The sequence below is a fragment of the Felis catus genome, chromosome B3 (genome assembly GCF_018350175.1).
Source record: "Felis catus isolate Fca126 chromosome B3, F.catus_Fca126_mat1.0, whole genome shotgun sequence".
Classification (NCBI taxonomy): Eukaryota; Metazoa; Chordata; class Mammalia; order Carnivora; family Felidae; genus Felis; species Felis catus.
The window spans coordinates 13215487-13234481 of NC_058373.1; the positions used below are offsets into that span (position 1 = coordinate 13215487).

Here is an 18995-nt window from a genome sequence, read left to right on the forward strand (position 1 = left end):
GTAAATGTTTTCATCTTGGTGGACCATAACTACTCAATTCTGCTAAGTATGAAATCAGGCATCATTGATACCTAAATGAATGGGTATGAAATGTGTTCTAACAAAACTTTATTTACAAACGCAGGTGGCAGGCCAGAGTTGACTGATATCCAACCCGTAGCTGTCACTTCCTACCTTAGGGCACAAGGACTAAATATCTAATAGAGTCTCAGTTGAGAAAGACTCCTTCTGTGATTCTTGTTTGTTTTGTTTTAAGCATCATGAACTCTGTATAACCTGGTCTTCATTTGGGACCAATGAACAGAGCAATTTTTAATTTTCTTGGCTTTTAAATTGTAAACTTATTTCCTCTTTTAAATCCAGAATTATGTCAACTGTGTTGTTCTTTCTGAAGATTAATACTTTTTTCTTATTTTGTTGGCCATTCTAGTTTCTGTAAGCAATGAAGATAATACTTTAGAAATTTCATGGGTAAAGAAGAGATTAAAATTAGTGCTGAAAGCCAAGGGAAAGTTTTATATACCAAGATGCAAGGAAATCAGTAAGTTATAATCAGCAGCAGGAAATATAAATAGTTAATATGGAACTCTCTACGGATACTGAACTTTCTCAGTTCCTTGTCCAATTCAGTCGGTCTTGTGTGGCCATTTACTATTGGCACAGTAAGACGTGTTCGTTTTGTTTATAAAATAGGTTATAAATCATCTTTAAACAAATTTGGTAAGTTTTACTGAATTTACATGTTGCTATTCCCATTATCAATGTCTTAGAAGAAAAATTAAAGAGCAGGAAGATTTTTGCTTATATATGTCGGTGCCTACCTGCTTTTTTCCTCTTGATTTTATATAAATTGACAAAAGGTTTCTTAAATTACCCTCAAGGTTGTTTAACAGAAACGTGACAATAGAAAATAGTCAAATGTTCAGAAGGGCATAGTAGTTCTCCCTTCATTCACTTATTAACTCTCAGTTCTAAGTTTCAGGCACTGACCTGGTCTAAGAATGAGAAATATTCCATAAAACCATGATAATAGCAACATCAGCTCACATCATGTGCTGGCCAGACACTGTTGTAAACTCTTCACACATACTAATTTATTTAAGAAGTTACTGAGAGGAATCAGATTACAGGATTCCTGAAAGCCTATGGATTAAGGATTGTTAATCTACCCATTTTACAGATGAGGAAATGGAATCAGAGAGTGATTAACTCTGTAGCCCAAGGTCACAGAACTAGTAAGTGAAGAAGCTTAAATTAAAAAAAAAATTTTTTTTTTTTGATATTTACTTTGGGAGTGGAGGGGTGGCGGTGAGCAGGGGAGGGGCAGAAAGAGAGGGAGATACAGAATCCGAAGCAGGCTCCAGGCTCTGAGCTGTCAGCACAGGGCCCGACAGAGGGCTCGAACTCACGAACTGTGAGATCATGACCTGAGGCTGAAGTCAGACACTCAACTGACTGAGCCACCCAGGTCCCCTGAAGAAGCTTAGATGTTAACCCACCCGCCTCACTACTACCCTACAATGTCATTTTCCTCTAAGGAGCTATTTCCCAGTGAGGGAGAATAGTAATAAGACAATTAGAATTCAGTTGCACTGATGTGACATAGCGGTAAGGCAGGCTGTTAGGAGAGATCTGACCAGCCCAGAAAGGGATGTAGGAGAGAGAAAGACCGACAGAGGGTAGTTCTGAAGAAACAATACCTTATCAGCATGTCTGATAATGGAAAGAGACAGTTGAGGAAAGAGTCGAAGAATCAAGAAGTCAGTAAGTGGGAGACTTTGTGCGAAGGTTCAAAGCCCGAGACTGTACTAGATACAGGGAGTGTGTGGGGGCTTAGTATGTCTGTGTGACAGCAGATGGTGATGGCGGTGCGTGGAGGTAAGGCAGATCGTACAGGGCCTTGAGTGGGTGGAAAAAAAAAAAAATTGAGTGAGGAACATTCTGGAAGCAAGGAGGATAAGAGGATGTGGAGTGGGGGCAAGACCGAGGAAGGAAGACCGTGTCGTTTGGTAAAATTGTCTCCATGCTCAAAGGTCTCTGACAGACAAATGTGGCTGTTGTGCAGCTGATAATGGTCAAGGAAATGTGTCTGATGAGAGAAGAAGGCAGGGCGATTTAGACAGGCCCCCATCTCTGCAGTGCGTCTGAGGGGCAGCTGTGCCCAGCACAGCTGTGGTGGCCATGTCTGAGATGTATTTTCAGCCATGAACAGAGTACTGTTCTGCCCAGCTGCAGCACAGGAAGGAAGGCTCATGAGGCTCTACTCCTATTAATTCTTTGGCCATTCATTACTACTGTGACCTTAAAGGTCCTACTGGGCATTCAAGTGGGACGGCATGTGTAACTCTGCTGGAATATTCCATTGTAATTCAGTGTTTAAGGACCAAGAAAACTTTTACCCAACTTCTGGCAACTAGTAAATAAATAAGCTTACATAAAACTCTTAGAGCAAGGCTTCCTCATTCCTGACTGGGAAGACCCCATTCATATTTTCTTCTTCTAACTCTTCTCTACTTTCTCTAATTATCTTCCCTAATATTGTACTTGTTTCAAACGTTAGCATGTAACAGGCTAGCACAGTCACTGAACATGTAGCATCTAGATTATCTCAGACAGCAGGCTGGATGGGTCAGAAGAGTGCTGTATTTTATTTGTCCTGTCATGATGGAGTGTTGGCTTTAACACTTGTATCTTCGCACGGGCAGGGAAATCTCCACAGAGGAGACGATGAGAAACACGTAGGACAGGGAAGCCATCCCTGCAAATGGTCCAGAGTCAGGTTTGGAAGGCACATCCGTAGGAAGTAGAACTTCTGTTAGAAAATGGCGTCGAGAAATACTAAGCAGTGAAGATGAGGAAGGAGGTTAAGGGCAGCTTGAATCAAAGCGAGGGCATGGGGAGTGATAGTCTGATTCAGCCGGTGTTTACTCTGAGAGTGATGTGCTGAAAGGAACAAAGAATGAAGTCAGAAAGACCAAGGAGAGGGCCAGAGGCTAGGTGTGAGGAAAAAGTTCACAAGGGAGGATGAGAACCATGCCTCGTGAATGAAAGCATCGTGTGGGGTACATTACAAAAGAGTAATCTATAGAATTATATGACCAGTCGATCGTGTTTCCATGCGTAGTAAAGTCAGAAGAATTCATTTGTCCTAGCCTGGCAAATGAGAGAAATAATGGTTCCATGGGCATAAAGGTCAACTACTGGGACACCCAACTGGGGGAAGAAGTACTGGATGGGGCTGGACCCCCCCTTACCGGATGTAGTCAGTCATTTTTGTTTAGTGCTTTGGAACTGGGAAAATGATATTCTTAAGACATATTAGTAAGCCTGAATGATCGAATGAACAAAGAAGAGTCACTGATTTTTTTTTTTTTCCACTAACTGAAGGGTGTGGCTCATTTGTCTCACGACTTCCCGAGTCAGGGATTGCTTTCTTAGGAATTTAGGGAGCTCTCAAGTCAGGAAAACTAGAGAAGTCTGTGACAATGTTTCACCCAGTGTTTGATTTTGAGATGGAAAGCTTAGATTTATCAGGGTTTATCCACCTTGGGTGTTCTTGGAAACTAGCATAAGATATTCCATGATAACAAAGGGAAGGTCTAGTAAGTTCTTGAGTGTTAGAGGTATTACAGTATAATGTCTTTGAATTAAGTCCTCAGTATGAACAGGAGTATTGAATCAATTAAATGAGCAAAATACACCTTTTTACGTGTTCTAAAGTGCCTACTGTAGAGGGCAGTGAGAGGGCTCTTGAGCTGACTTTCTGAATTCAGATCCCAATTCTGCCACTTGTGTGGAAGGTACGTGATCTGGGGCCAATTATTTAACTTTTATGACTCAGTCCTCATTTATAGAATGGGAGTAATAATTATTCCTGCTTCATAACATTGTTTTTGTAAGAATTAAAGGAATTAGTACATGAAAAGAGCTCAGACCAGTAGACAGACGCATTACTAGCTTAAAAACATGGACTGTTATGAATATTATTTTTGAAAAACTGCCTTGACTTTCTTTTTCTGTGTCTTAAATTTAAAAAAAAAATGTAAACAGTGAATGTCCCCTTCTTTTTTGAAAACATTAAAATGCTCTCCGCTAACATTGTGAGTTGCTCAGGGGAAGACGCAAGAGTTAACGGACTTTGCTGTTGGGAGAGCAAATCTGACAGTGTGTTTGTGACAGTGTCTGATACACGTCTTCATTTTTAACACCCAGTGCTGATACACATGACACACGACTCGCTTGTACACACACAGACAACTATTGAGATTTTGATAAGGATTGCATTAATTGGGAAGTAATTGACATCTTGATAAACTTTTAAGTTTTCTAATGTACTCTTCTATCTATTCAGGCCATCTTGAATTTCTTCCAGTATTATTTTAGAGTTGTATGTATAGAAGTGTGACGCATTTTTGTGAGATATATTCCTAAGTCCTTGATTTGTTTCATGGTATTTTAAATGGTATCTTTTTTTTTTCAGATTGCATTTTTACTTATTTGTTCCTGGGATATAGAAGTGAAATGAATTTCCCCACACTGACTTTGTATTTCTAAATTTTGGTAAACCTAGTTATCTTAATTTTTATCTGAAGATTATTATCCTTAATTTTCTACTGCGGAAACGTATTTTTTAGGAATAATTGTTTATTCCTTATTTTCCAATCCTTCTACATTTTTCTATGTTTTCTTACTTTATGGTAGAACAGAATTGGCATGGCTGAACACTCTTCTCCTATGTGATATCAGAGAAAAAAATCTTTCAACATTTCGTTCTAAGGATGATGTTTGCTATAGGGTTTTGTAAAGATGTTGTATCAAATTGGGGAAGTTCCTTTTATTCTTAATTTACTAGGAGTTTTTATCGTGAATGTGAGTTGAGTTTTATCAAACTTTTCTTCTGCATTCACTAAGATGATGTTTTGTTTTGGTTTTTTTCCTCCGTTATTTTTGTTAATGTGGTCTATTATTGTGATTGGCTTTCAAATGTTAAGCCAGTGTTCCACTGTATGGAATAAACCCAACTTCATCATGCTATATAATCTCTCCTTTTGTATTTTGCTGTATTTTATTTACTGTTACTTTGCATAGAATTATTGCAGCTGTCATCACTAATGAGATTTGATCTCTAATTTTCTGTTCTTGAAAATTCCTTATGGAGAGAAGATTATTCTAGACTCCTACAAAGCGTTCTCTCTATCATTATCTGGAAGAGTTTGCATACGCCTGGTGTCATTGCTTCCTTTAAGATTTGCTAGAATTTGCTGGGGAAGCATCTGGGCCTGGAGTTTTCTTTTAGGACAGGTTTTCACTGAATATTCGATTTTGGTAAAATAGATGTGTTTGGCCATTCTGTTTCTTCTCACGTCTGTTTTTATAAGTGGTCATTTTCTGGGTTTTCCCCATTTTGTTTAAATTTTCTACTTTTTGGAATAAATTTGTTAATAAAATCCTCTTATTGGATAAAATCCTATCTTGAATGTCAGTAGGATCTGTAGCTTTGTCCACTTTTTTGTGCTTGATATTAATTGCGTTTAACCTTCTTTCTTGGTGGGGATTTATCAATTAAGTTAGTCTTTAGAAGGAGCTATCACTGGCCTTTGTTAATCCTAACTGTTAACCTGCTTTCTTTTTCATTAATTAGTAGTACCCTTATTTTTATTCCTTTCTTCCTTTTATTTTCCTTGGGATGAATTCAGTATTTTTTTCTAACTCTTTTCCCGTCTTTCTAATCTTCCTAACATTTAAAGAGCATTTAAAGTTCTACAATTGTCTATAAGCACAGCTTTAGCTCCAGGCCAGACATTTTGGTGTTGATATTTTCATTATCATTCAGATTTAATAAAAAATTTTTACTCCCTGTTTTTATTTCTTCTTTGGCCAAGAAGCATATTGCTTAATTTCCAAGTATTTGAATATTTCCTGGTTATCTTTTTGTTCCTGGTTTCTAGCTTAATTGCTTTATGGTCAGAAAATATTCATTGAGAAAATGGCCTACTTTTGTAAATTTTCCATGTGTGCTTGAAAAGGTTATCTAGGATATCGTTCTGGATATATATTCATTGATTAAATTTGTTGATTGCATTCAATATATATATATATTTTAATGTTTTTATTTATTTTTGAGACAGAGAGAGACGGAGCATGAGCAGGGGAGGGGCAGAGAGAGAGGGAGACACAGAATCTGAAGCAAGCAAGCTCCAAGCTCTGAGCTGTCAGCACAGAGCCCGACGCGGGGCTCAAACTCACAGAGTGTGAGATCATGACCTGAGCCGAAGTCAGGATGCTTCAGCTTCACCGACTGAGTCACCCAGGCGCCCCACATTCAATCTTTTATATTCTGATTTTCATTTTCGGTTGGGCTTCTTGTATCAATTACTTAGAGATGTATGTCAAAACTTTCCACTGTGGATTTGTCTATTTCTCCTTGTAGCTTGGTCAGTTTTTGCTTTCTGTGTTCCAAAGCTATGTTAATTGGGTTGTATGTATTAAAATTGCTATAGTTTCCTGGTGAATTAGATCATTAATCAGTTGGAAGTGATGTATTTATCTCTAAACAATAAATGAAATTTTACCTTAGTATCTTATATTAATATGGCCACACCACCTCCCACTTATTGGTTTCTTCATAATATATCCTTTCCTATTATTTTCTGTTTATATTTTAGGTATCTTTCTTCTTTCTGACCATCGCTAGCTTTTCATTATAGCTTGTAGTCCCCTCAATTTTTTTTTTTAGTCCCTTCAAATTTAATGTGGTTACTGATATGTTTAGATTCAAATCTGTGGTTTTTAGGGGCGCCTGGGTGACTCAGTTGGTTAAGCATCCAACTTCGGCTCAGGTCATGATCTTACCGTTCATGGGTTGAGCCCTGCGTGGGCTCTAACAGGTCAGAGCCTGGAGCCTGCTGTGGATTCTGTGTCTCCCTCTCTCTCTCTCTCTCTCTCTGCCCCTCCCCCACTCGTGTTCTGTCCCTCTCTGTGTCTTAAAAAATAAAATAAGACCTTAAAAAAATAAACAATGGCACGATGAACGTCGCACAGCTGTGCCCGAGCATGCGAGAAAATGACATCTTTGTGGTTTGTCTACAGCACGTTTAACTGGACAGTCCCATTCCTTTCCTTCCTGGCCTGCTTGATCCTGGCAGTGGCCACCGTCACTTTGTATTTTATTCCACTCCGGTACATCATTTTAATCTGGGGTAAGTTGGGCATGGGCCTTCTCCTAGCAGTCGATTTCAGGTAAGAATCAGTTACTCATTTGTAAAGTGGGACTATAAACTTTAAGTGTGCTCTTGTTGGCAATTAAACACGAGATTAAGGAAGGCGTTTGGGGAACAAAAAACTTCCAGGACCTCCCTGAAAAGGCCAATTGCGTGAACAGTCAGCACAGATATGTACAGGCCTCCTGCATAATTGCAATCCAATAAAAATGTGATGGTGCATGTGATTTCCCTTTGGGCTTTCGCAGTCATAAATACTCTTGAATAATATATTGCCATGGCCCGGTTAACTTTGAGGAAACAGTTATTCAAACAGTGAGCAACCACCTGCATCTCGCCCTTTACATTATGTAGAAGTAGATCTGGCCACTGCCGGGCTGCTTCTGACACTTCCTCTCCCCTGGAGGAAAAATAACCTAAACCCCATACTTAAATCCAGAAGCAGTAGAGAGGAAGGTGGGTAGCTACTCCCTAACCAGTGCCTGATGGAAGAGGAAGCTATTATTTAGCAGGGTAAACGGGGTGCCTGTATAAAGTTGAGCTGCTCTACAAAAGCAGAAACAAATTCACAAACTCGAAATAAATGTCACGGCTTGATTTACTACGCAAGCTAGCAGCTGGACAAAATACAAGCAGCTTTGTGAATATTTGTGTCTGTTGCTGGGTGGGCTCTGGGTTGATAGAAGGAGGGTGCATTACAGTCGGTTAATTGTTGGAGAAGCAATCAACCCTTTTCCGTAAGAGTCTGCCCGTCGTAGTGTTACTTGGCTCCTATGACTACTGCTGAGTTCTCAATCACAGCCACCCCCTTCCAGGGATCCTCAGATGTTAAAATGTTCCGAGAACTTACAAACACAAGTGACTGCATTGAGATGCATTCATCTTTAAGCAAAAACTGAGACGCTGCAAATGTCAGATAAAAAGCTACAACCTTTCTAAAACCATTAAATGTAGACCTTTTCAAAGAGAACCCACAGGAGTAGAGTCCTGCCGACGAGGAAAGCCAAGTGTAGACATTCTGAACTAGGAAAAGCCTTCGAAAAAATAGAATAACTCATAAAACTTCAGAGGTGGAATGATTTTAAGGGAACATAATCCACTGGTTCTCTGTTTCGTCGAGGAAATGAAAATTCCGTGTGAAGAAGGATCTCTCTTTTACCGCCAAGCCTGAGAAAAGAAAAAGATATTCTCATTTCCCTCCTTAGGGGTCAGTTTTGAGCCTTGATGACCTTCACTCTTGGGGAAAGTCTTCTAGACATGCTTAGTTTTTGTTTATTTGTTTCTGTGTTGTGCAACAATGCTAGCACATGGTTCTATGGACCCTTCGAAAGAGAGCGTGGAGCTCTTCAGATCCATTGATCAAGAAGGAACATTTTGTGAAAGTATTTCCCAGCATACCTTCTGTACTAAATGTTATCTATTTAGACCGAACAGTCTCACTCTTTCTTAATTGTTTTCCATTAAGAATGAGTTTCCGAATCCACTCAACTGGCCACCTTTAAAATGCAGATCTTAAAACTATTGTCTGCCCCTAACCAAAACATGATTCAAAATCACGAGGATTATTTGGCCAATATTCTGTTCATTTTTAAGCTAGTGTGAGTTGAATGCATGGTCAGCTTATCAAACCCCGTTTCTCATGATTTCCTAATCATTCTAGTGCACGCTTGATTTGCTTTTCTGCATCTTGCCCCCCACAAAGAAGACTATGCTATCTCTCCTCCTGTGATAGTCAGTTTTTGAATTCCAGTCCCTCTTTCTGTTTATCCAGAATTGCTTTGATGTCTGATCTCATCCTCCAAGATCTTGGCAGCTCTCCAACACCAAAGTTTGGCATCTAATTAATAAGATATTGCTGTTGTTTTAATTTAGCTTATGGATGAAATTATTGAAGAGAGTGGACTTTATTATGTTCTCCCTAGCTGACAGTAACCCTGTGAGCTTCGTCTTTTGCGTCTGGTCCTTTAGTTTTGCATTCTAGATGGGGGCTTATAGTTTATTGATGACTTCACCATATATGATGTAGTCAAAAGCTTTGACAGTCAACACATGATCTGTTGGCTCATTGAATGAAATCTGCCGTGCCATCACGGAATATACGGTACAATTCTATTTTCTTTTCCAAGACAAATTAGTTATTAGGTAACATGGACCCAGGGCATTCCTTTAGACATCTCCTATACGACTGTATCCTTGGTAGAGACTTTCTCATGTGGAAGATCACTTCATATGTCTTAAATTTCTAGTGTTCCTTTTCACTTTATTAAGGATCAGATTATTTATTATTCTGAGTTATTTATTCATTTCCAGTGAGTCCTAAAAGTGGTAAGATCCTGAGTTTTGGTTTTTTTTGTTTTTGTCTTTTTTTTGGTCCAATATTTTTAACCCTTTGGAACAAAGCTATTTAGCTGTATGTTCTCTATTTCCATATTCTACACACCAAAGGATGTTTTTGTAGAACTCATGATGAAGTATGAGAATGACTTAACATACGCCTCAGGAAGCAGCCTAATTTCATAATGGCCATAAGCAATGTTCCTTGACTCACCAACTCCATTGTAAGGTCTTGAAGGGTAGGACACTTTTCTTTCCTCTTTAGCCTATAGTTCCTGGCGGAGCAACATAAAGGTAGTAGATCTTTAACAAGTACTTGACGGATATTTAACGAGTGGAGGAGTCCTGCAAGTTTCATAGCTGTGGTCTACATGAATGGCATTTCTTTTGAGCCCACCACCCACCTCTCTAGTGTGGGAGTGTAGATTTGGAAAATTATATGAGAAGCAGTTTGAGAGGGATAGATGAAATTGTCTTAAGGAAACCAGATGTACTGAAGTTTGATCACTTATTTGATGTATTTCTAGGAGGCAAGACCTTTCTTAGGGTTAGATCCCAAGCGGGTTTTCTGTCCCCTTGGAAAGGTGTTTCATATTCCTTCCATTCTATTTACATCATAGATACTGGAGCTCTGCTCTGAGGTACTTCTGTTGTTCCAAGGTGGAGATGAACTCCCCAAGCTAGATTTTGAGCTTCTTGGAAGAAGGACCCATGACTTATTCAACATTATATCTCCATTTGTCATACCACAATGTCTTTTCGGTGGCAAGCACTTAGCGTTGGATACATGTGCAAGCAAGGACCCTCAGCCCCATCTCACCCACTCCTATTGATGTATCGAGGTCAGGGTACATCCCAAGTCACTCATAAAAGTACCTGAAAAATAGTGTTATAATTCTCTTTCAGGTACTTATTCACCTGTGGCCATGTGTGCCAAGCAGTCATCCAATTTTTCCAGCTTTCTTCAAGAGACTTTTTTATTTATTTATTTTTTAATTAATTAATTAATTAATTAATTAATTTATTTATTTATTTTTTGCTGGGGATCTCATTACACTCTAATGATCTGTTCAGTTTGTGATCCGGGACCATTAAATGATAGTGTCTTTGCCAAACGTTATCCCTCAGTATTTGGATTCCCACGGTTTTCGTGTGCTACAAAATTAACATTCACAGCAGAGGTGCCCTTTGCCTCTCTGTATTCAGGGGAAAAAATCGAAAGGCGTGTCTATCATGCTACCGAAAAAGGTACAGCTTCCAAATCTGGCTGTGTGGGATCACATGCCTAACAGTGTAACGATTCTTCTCCTATCCACGCCCTTTGGTTTGGGGCTTGTTGACATCTGGAGTGATGATGGTAGCCCCCTTCATTGTTACAGAATTTCAGAGTGCAGAATCTTCTAGCTTACGTTGTGCAACGTAATTCTGCCATCAACCTACGACACTATATATATAATAGGGCAGATCTTTTTTTGCTCAGATTTTAATGTAAGTAGTCTGAGTCACAGAAAGGTTAAGTGGTTTGCCTGAAACCACACAGCTACCACACGGGGATGCCAGAGCTGGGGCCAAGATATGGCTGTTCCGTAACGCTTGTTCCTCGCTTCATCGTCCCTTAATGATGACCCAGGAGTACCTGATCCCCTGTTGACACTTGGGCTCATGCAGTAAGTAATGACGCCATTTGATGGCTTTACAAAATAAGGTGGGCTTTTGCAGCACGCCATCTGAGCGCCTTGTAATTTTTATCCTAAGTTGTTCAAACAGACAGTCTCAGTGCATTATGGGGCTCCTTCTGCCCTTGTTGGTGCGTTTGAGCTACTGTGCAGGTTTATAATCTTCTCAGTGACTAAGAATGCAGTGTTTTGATCGGCTGCGATATTATCCCTGCCTTGCTGCTCATTGTAAAGGCTCCAGATGCGCACACTATATATAATTAACAATAGAAGATATATCTTTTCTCAATACGTCTTTGTCTCCCTTCATCATTTCGCCTTGTCTGTTTTCTCTCGCCAAAAAAGCCCATGCTACAATTAAGTGTCTTTAGAATAACACAGCGCGAGAGTATTTCAGTTTAAAGGAACTCGGGGCAATTTCAGCTAGAAACACGAAGCTTGCCGCGGGGGAGAGGGAAGAAAGGCCTAGTGCAGCTTGGACTTGGGAGAAAAAGGGTCGTCCGCAAGAAGGCTTCCCCAGCCCTATGGCCAAGACACCAGTTACTCATGAACAGTGGCTGGCTCCCATTTGCAAAGCAGATGTAAATCTGACCCTCGAAGGAAATGACCGGAGGTTGCATTGTGTCAGCTATCATGTCACTCAGGAAGCTCAGCCGTTAGAGGAAAGCAAAATACTATCTAATGAAGAAAAACATCAAAGCTTTTGTGTGTTGGGCCGGCTTTGGGGTAAAAGGGCTCATCGAAGGTGAGAATTCTTTCAGCATCATTGGGATGGCCAGGTAATAAACAAACACTGATCTTTGCTAATAAACAAGCACTGATCTTTGCTAGTAAACAAACACTCCATGGCAAGGCTTCTGAAGCCCACCACCCGGTCTCTGGGCTTTTGAAAACTCAGCATGGAAAAGAGTTGACCTTTGGTGAAAAGACAGTGGCTGATGAGCTCTTAGCAGCAGCTCCGAGGAGCAGAGTAGGAAACAGAGGTGGCCGACAGGTACATCCCCTCTGGAAAGAAAACCGCAGGCGGAACGTCCCCCCGGACATGCCCACGCACCCAAGGTGCACCCTTCAAAGACACCTTCCACGTTGAACCTCCTCTAATTACTACGGTCCCCGTCCTGAATTAGCAGGGACTCCATGGACGAGACAAACCCACGCACCGCCTTGCGGTCCGTAAATTCAGTTAGCAACCAGAGCAGGCTAATTTCCAGTGATAGCTTTTCACGGTTTCCTGTAGCATCAAAGTTACAGTCAACATGTCAGGTTCTGTTCTGCCGGGAGAGGAGAGAAACCGGTGCAAATGAGTTGGGGTAGGGGAGAGAGATTTCTGCAGTTTCTTTTTAACAACAAAAAAGGCAACGGCCGCCCCTCCACCTCCCACTGCTACGTGTGGTCCAGAGCCCCCAAGCAGAGACTTGTTTGGGCTAATGAAGGCCTTTTCCCATCTGGGACATTGGTTTTCTTAGCAGAGGGGGCTGTTAATCAGCCTAGTCCAAAAAAGCCGATGAGCTACTCTGTTTTCATGTGTGTTTCTGCCGCCCTGCTGCTGGGATTGTAATGGGATTTTCACAGTCCAAGAAGGCAGAGCTCCTGTCCCACAGAACCCCCACCCCCACCCCCGCCCCACCCTGCCTTCGTTCAAGACCAGGCATTTGTGAATGATTTCACATGACAGCAACGTGTGCGTGACATGAGGTCTAGTAATTGTTTTACACTAATTTTGACTTGTGAATGCCCCTCTCCCCCAGTCAGGAGAGTTTTTAAAGAGACAGACAGACAGATGGATACACAGACAGACAAAGAGATCTCCTGGTGTTTCTATTTTTCAGGCATAAATAAATTTACTAAGAAGCTTCGAAATCCCTATGCCATCGACAATAATGAGCTGTTAGACTTCCTCTCCAGGGTTCCGTCTGATGTTCAAAAGGTACGTAATGAACGGCCGCCACCAGCAGGGACCCCAACCCTGAAGTCTGGCCAGCCCCAGAGTCAGAGGAGCGCAGGGCTGTGCTTGGGTAATTGAGATAACGAATCAGAAAATCCTTAAAGCGGCCTGGCTTGCAGGGAGGTGGCAAGGAAACCTTTGTCCCGAGCCTGAGACGATTACGGAAAATTACCCGGAAAAAGAGCTACTTAAGAATGATCTGGAACCCCTACTGTGTGGGTATAGTGTGATGGTGTTCGTCCGTTTTATGATCGCTTGCCTCCCCCAGGAGGATAAGATGAGCTCAGTGAATGGGAGATCCCAAGCTGGGGGGATTCTTATTTTCCCCCTCTGCCGCGTGGCAGGCATTTTGGGGGAAGTAGTGGACAGGAGGATTATTATTATTTGTTTTAATTCTTCCTTGACCTTATCACCTCCTAGGCTTCCCTTCTATCTTTTCCCCTCTGAAGACTGAGGGATGCTGAGGGCAAAGCCCCCACTCACTCTCACACATAAAGGCAGACATAGCGTGACATAATCGGAGATCGATCGGAAGTATTATTCACAGGTACTTCGTCCAGCGGCATCTGGTTTCTGTGGATGCGTTGAGATTAAACGTGGCAACAATACCAGAAAGTCTCATAGAATAGCTGATCCAGGCCCCTGCAGATCAGGCTGCCATAAATCCAGAGGAAGGAGGGTAGGCAATGATTTCTCTAAAGGAGCATCGAGATCACAGAATAGGTAGATGGGGAGACCGTGGTGGGACGTACCAACGCGATGATCAAAGCCACAGCCCTTTATTATCTGAGAGCATCCAAATCAAGTATCGATTTTCGTCTCTGGGCCACGGTCGCGTCGCTGGTTCCCAGGTAGCTTTGTGCGGATTACAGTGACTACAGTGACTTGGAGGTGAAAAGCCCTAGAATTTCTTTCCCCTTCATTCTGAGTTCTAGAGATTAAAACAGACTCCGTGATGCTATTTCTTTCACCTCCATTTTCTAATATAATTAGCTAATAACTGCGCTCTATGAATATGAAGTTACTCGCTAACATTTGCATTAGATGATCATAAAACAGTAACCCGGCCCTGTTTGTTTTGCATTGAAGATTGGAGGGTATGTCACCCCTGCTCCCCTGGGGGACCCTCACAAAACACTCTAAGGAAAGGGTGCTTTTTTCATGTATCTGCTCTCGGCAAAGTGTAGCTCAACATATGTGATGGGACACGATGTCCTTGGGGAGTTTGGCACAAATGCTAAAAAACAGTGAGCACATGTGGTCTGTAATACAATACTTCAAATAAAGCCATTCTGCCGTCAGCCAATCAAAACCCACACACCAAAGCAATGCGATCGCAATGTGCAGTCACTTCAGTCGCAACGTGAGGTTGTCTCTGCCTCCTTGAAGAAAGGAAATCACCATCAAGCACGCCCCACCGCAAGGATTGTCTCTACACGGTCGACACGGCGGCCCCCCAGAGCGGCCATCCAGTTGGGAGGTGACGTGATTACAGAGGGACACAGCAAAAGAGCGAGGAAGATCTACAATATGCTAGTGAGATCCTCCCATGTGTCACCAAGAGTGCTTTCTAATAACACAATAGACAGTTTGCCACTGGGGACACCCTGAGCACTCTTGTTTATCACAGATGGTTTAGCCATTACATCGCGAAGGAAATTCATTTTTAAGAGAAATGTATTTAACTCTGTGGCCAGTATCCATTTCAACATTTTTGGGGGGGGGAGGGGGGGGCTTCTCTCTGGCCAAATAAATGTATATAATTTGCAGAGACATTTTTTTTTCCTCCAAGATTGTAGATAGTTTGAAATGACTCTTTCTTAGTAAGTCGCTGCATCGTGTACTAAGGGAAACACTCGCAAGAGGCAGTTACTAAGTGTACTTGTGGCTGAAAACGGGCACGCGCAAAACTGGAATTATCTGGCCGCGCCGAGAGCAGGTAGAAACCCAGGCATCTCATTAGAAAAATCTGCTTTTAATATTTTGGTTTCAAGAAATGATGCATGACTTCTCAAATCCTTCCTGCAATTAATCCCTTCATGTTCCTGTGTTTAGAAAATGATTCATTACCTTTGAACCTTCCTTCCTTTGCCTCGGTTTGTCCTTGGGGAGCCATTAACACGCACTGTGGCGAGCTAGGGTTACCTAACCGCCGGCGTCCCGTCTGTTTGTTTTCACAGGTGCAGTACGCCGAACTGAGACCCTGCAGCAGCCACAGCCCCCTTCGGAAGAAGCGCAGTGCCGTCTAGGACACGCGCCAACTCTGGCCACCGGCACCCGATTCCCTGTGGGGTCGGTGAGACCCGTGATGTCTCTGTTCCACCGGTGGTCCCCACGGTGTCTTTCCAAAACACGTGCTGTGTGGAGCCCTCCCCCTCTTCTCCCCGCTTCTCCACGGGCACCGATTGCACACGTGTGCGCACGTCCACGCACACGGGTGTGCCGGTTGCGTAGCAGGTCGGCCCCTCGCAAGGAAACAAGCCAGAGACCGTGAAAGACTGATGTCCCTTCTCCCGTAGAAGGTAACGTAAGGCTGTCAGGGGTCTCAACAGCCTCCTTGAAAACAGCCGGGAGTCCACCTGGATTCAAGAGGGACTTTGAACTTGTTATGGTACCTCCACCAGATTCTCCTGAAGATCCGGTCATGTCCACTCCCGTCTGCACACTGCTTTCAGATTGTTGTTCACGTGAGGCAGTCGGTTTCTCCGAGTTAGCAAATCCCTGGTAGCCATCGTCTCCCCACATAGTGTATATCATGCATAGATTTTTAAATAATGACCCAGATCAGCTCAAGTCTTTGGGAGTCTTTCAGCCGGGATTACTGAAGACCCGTATGGAAAATTGTGGTCAACACCTCGGCGCTGGATGCCAGCCTCTTTCACCGTCCATTGCTGGCGATGGAAGGCCCCGGAAAGTCCAAAGGGACCACTCGTCCAAAAAGCGAAGGTTTCAGGGAGAGTATTTGGTTGCCTTAAAAACGCCATTTCTTCTGACTTGACTTTGCTTTATTTCCAAAATAAAATGTCAATATTATAGCTGCAGGACGTGGGGGATGAATGAATGAATTCTGAAAGTATTTAGAAAGAAAGGTAAAGGCTGGGGAGCAAGGGACTAATGAATGAAGGTGGACCGCTCACCTGATTGTCGTAATCCCTTCATTCGCCCACATTTGGGGGCAGAAAGTAAAAATAAGGCAGCAGTCCAAAATGATCTTTCGTTCCTGAGCAAAATAATCTGCATGTAATACATCTATATCTCAGAACCGCGTTCCTAGAAAAGCATCATCCCCAAATCCTGAATAGTATCTGATGCCTACAGCCCCATTTCATAGTACCCCCCAGGTAAAAATCCCGATTTTGTGCATATATAAAATGTATGCCAATATCTTTATGTTCAAATGATATTTAAGTTGTAAAGACCGTATTTTGTTGACACATACTTTATGCAGTTATATATATATATATATTATATATATATATATAATATATATATGTGTATTGTAAAGAAAAGTCGAGGTTAAAAAAAACAGATTTAATAGTGAGTTTTGCTATTTTTTTTTCCTCTCTGGGTTGTAATTTAATAATCTTCAAACAAAATGTTTATGAAAAATGCCAAAGATTCTAAACCTTATCATCCCGTGTCTGTTTTTCTTCCTATTATATCTTCCTGGGTTTCTTTCTGGCTGAGCCAGATTTCTGCATGATTTGATTTGCTTCAAGTTAATGAAGCTAGCTGGAAAAGAGCCTTGCAGAAATTATAAAAGCTCCAGTAAATCTCTTAGTTGTACATACAATAGATATCCAAGAACCTCTTTTGTGAAACCAGTTACTCAATCTTCTGTGTAAACAATGCCTCATTGTCTCACTCCCGACTATCATGTAGTTTATCATAGTCTGTCATTTTGTAACGACCTAAGTCAGACATTTTTAAACAGACATGTGAGATCTGATCAGTCACTGGAATGAAAACTTTCCGCAAGCAAAATAACCCCTTATTTATTTTTAAAAGTAGCACTGATACTTTATTGTTGTTCTCCGGCTATGCAATTTCAAAATGAAATCATTTGTCCAACAAGGAGCCATCATTAGCGACTCTTACTCCCTCTGTCACCCCACAGGAATTCGGAGCGTTAAGTTTAGGATGCAGACAGCAGCTGGGATTCGGGACCGAATCAACCTTTAATAAACTGTCAATGGAAAACAAGTGTTAATTGATTAAGGAGGCTTTGAAGGTTAAAAAATGTTAGTTGTAAGGGGAATGTGAAGACTGGTACAAGTAATCAAACTCGGATGAAAGATTCCAGAATGCTTTATATAAAATTTATGGATTGTGGATTCACAGTACGATCATTAAAGATAATTTAGTAGGAATGTTGAAGTTTAGCCAAGCTCTCCTGGTTCTCTTCTCAAACCTCACGCTCCTGTTTCCAGCCCTGCCTGGATGTCTTAAAGGCGTCTATCCCTCGGTGGGTCAGAAACTCCATTATTGCTCCCTTGATGTGTTCAGGACTCCTAATGTCATAGTCTCCTTCTTGTTTCCTTATTTCCCTTACTGGCACTGGCATCTTCTGGCCTGGGAGACTCTGGGCATCCCATTTGTTGTTACTTATGTTGTTTCCCACACTTCCCAACCCCCGAATTTGTAGATCCAGTGTTGGCTGTCGTGTTATCTTGTCCATTTCTGATCACCACCCCCTAAGCCAAGGCCTCCATAACCTCTCACGAGTCACGGCGATTACATTATCCCAGATTAAACCTCATTCCGACTGTTCTTTTCACCAGGAGTACTTCCAGGTTTCTGAAGTTCTACCTTCCTTTATGTTTTTTTTAAATGCTTGTTGGGGCGCCTGGGTGGCTCAGTTGGTTAAGTGGCCGACTTCGGCTCAGGTCGTGATCTCGCGGTCCGTGAGTTCGAGCCCTGCGTCGGGCTCTGTGCTGACAGCTCAGAGCCTGGAGCCTGTTTCGGATTCTGTGTCTCCCTCTCTCTGCCCCTCCCCCATTCATGCTCTGTCTCTCTCTGTCTCAAAAATAAACAAACGTAATAAAAAATAAATAAATGCTTGTTTATTTTGAAAGAGAGACAGAGCATGAGCGGGGAAGAAGGGGGGGTGCGGGGTGGGTAAAGAATCCCAAGCAGGCTCTATGCTCAGTGAGGAGCCCGACACAAGGCCTGATGTCACAACTGTGAGATTGTGACCTGAATCGTTATCAAGAGTCACCAACTGAGACACCCAGGTGCCTGAATTCTACCCTTCTTTAAAAGTTTCCTGCCCCAAATAGACTTTCTCTAACATCCTTGTCTGAATTACATTCCACCCTTCTCTCTTGTTCCCTCACATCTTCTGTATCTTTCTGGCACTTGCCGTATTCTGCTATAGCTCGTAGTTACCAGAGGCTTTTGACCCCAGCTGTCCTCCACTGATGGAGCACCCTGTCTGGCACCTAATAGACACTCAGGAAATACATGATTAATTGAGTGAGTCATAGTCGACTTTTCTTCTCTGCCCTTTTCATGTATACAGAGGGCTGATCTGGGTAGATTAGCATGGTCGATCAGAGGAAGTAATTTCTTGCATTTAGTGCATAGCTTATATTGTGTGATATTATTTATAAGCTCTGGCCATGTCCACTATAAACATTTAAATGATGTCTTATATTGGTGAAGTCATTATTACCTATATATCACAGGAAAATATATTTGTGCATGGTAAAAAAAAAACAAAAAACAAAAAAAAAAACAACCCAAAAACTTTCTGATTCTTTTTCTTGTCATTTATCACTTAATGAACATACACTGAATACTGATGACCTACCTGAACAA

General features: G+C 41.8%; 1 protein-coding gene across 7 annotated transcripts in view; it reads left to right on the top strand.

Annotated features, from left to right (window-relative positions):
- The window catches only part of MCTP2 (multiple C2 and transmembrane domain containing 2), a 243480-nt gene extending 225923 nt beyond the window's left edge, over window positions 1–17557 (top strand). For all 7 annotated transcript variants that reach the window (XM_011282736.4, XM_045058858.1, XM_045058860.1 and 4 more), the window contains 3 exons: window positions 7090–7199; window positions 13060–13157; window positions 15356–17557. In XM_011282736.4, coding sequence (XP_011281038.3) covers window positions 7090–7199; window positions 13060–13157; window positions 15356–15424 — 277 coding nt within the window. In that variant the 3' untranslated portion in view covers window positions 15425–17557. The remainder of the gene's footprint in view (window positions 1–7089; window positions 7200–13059; window positions 13158–15355) is intronic.
- Window positions 17558–18995: the final 1438 nt, after the last annotated feature.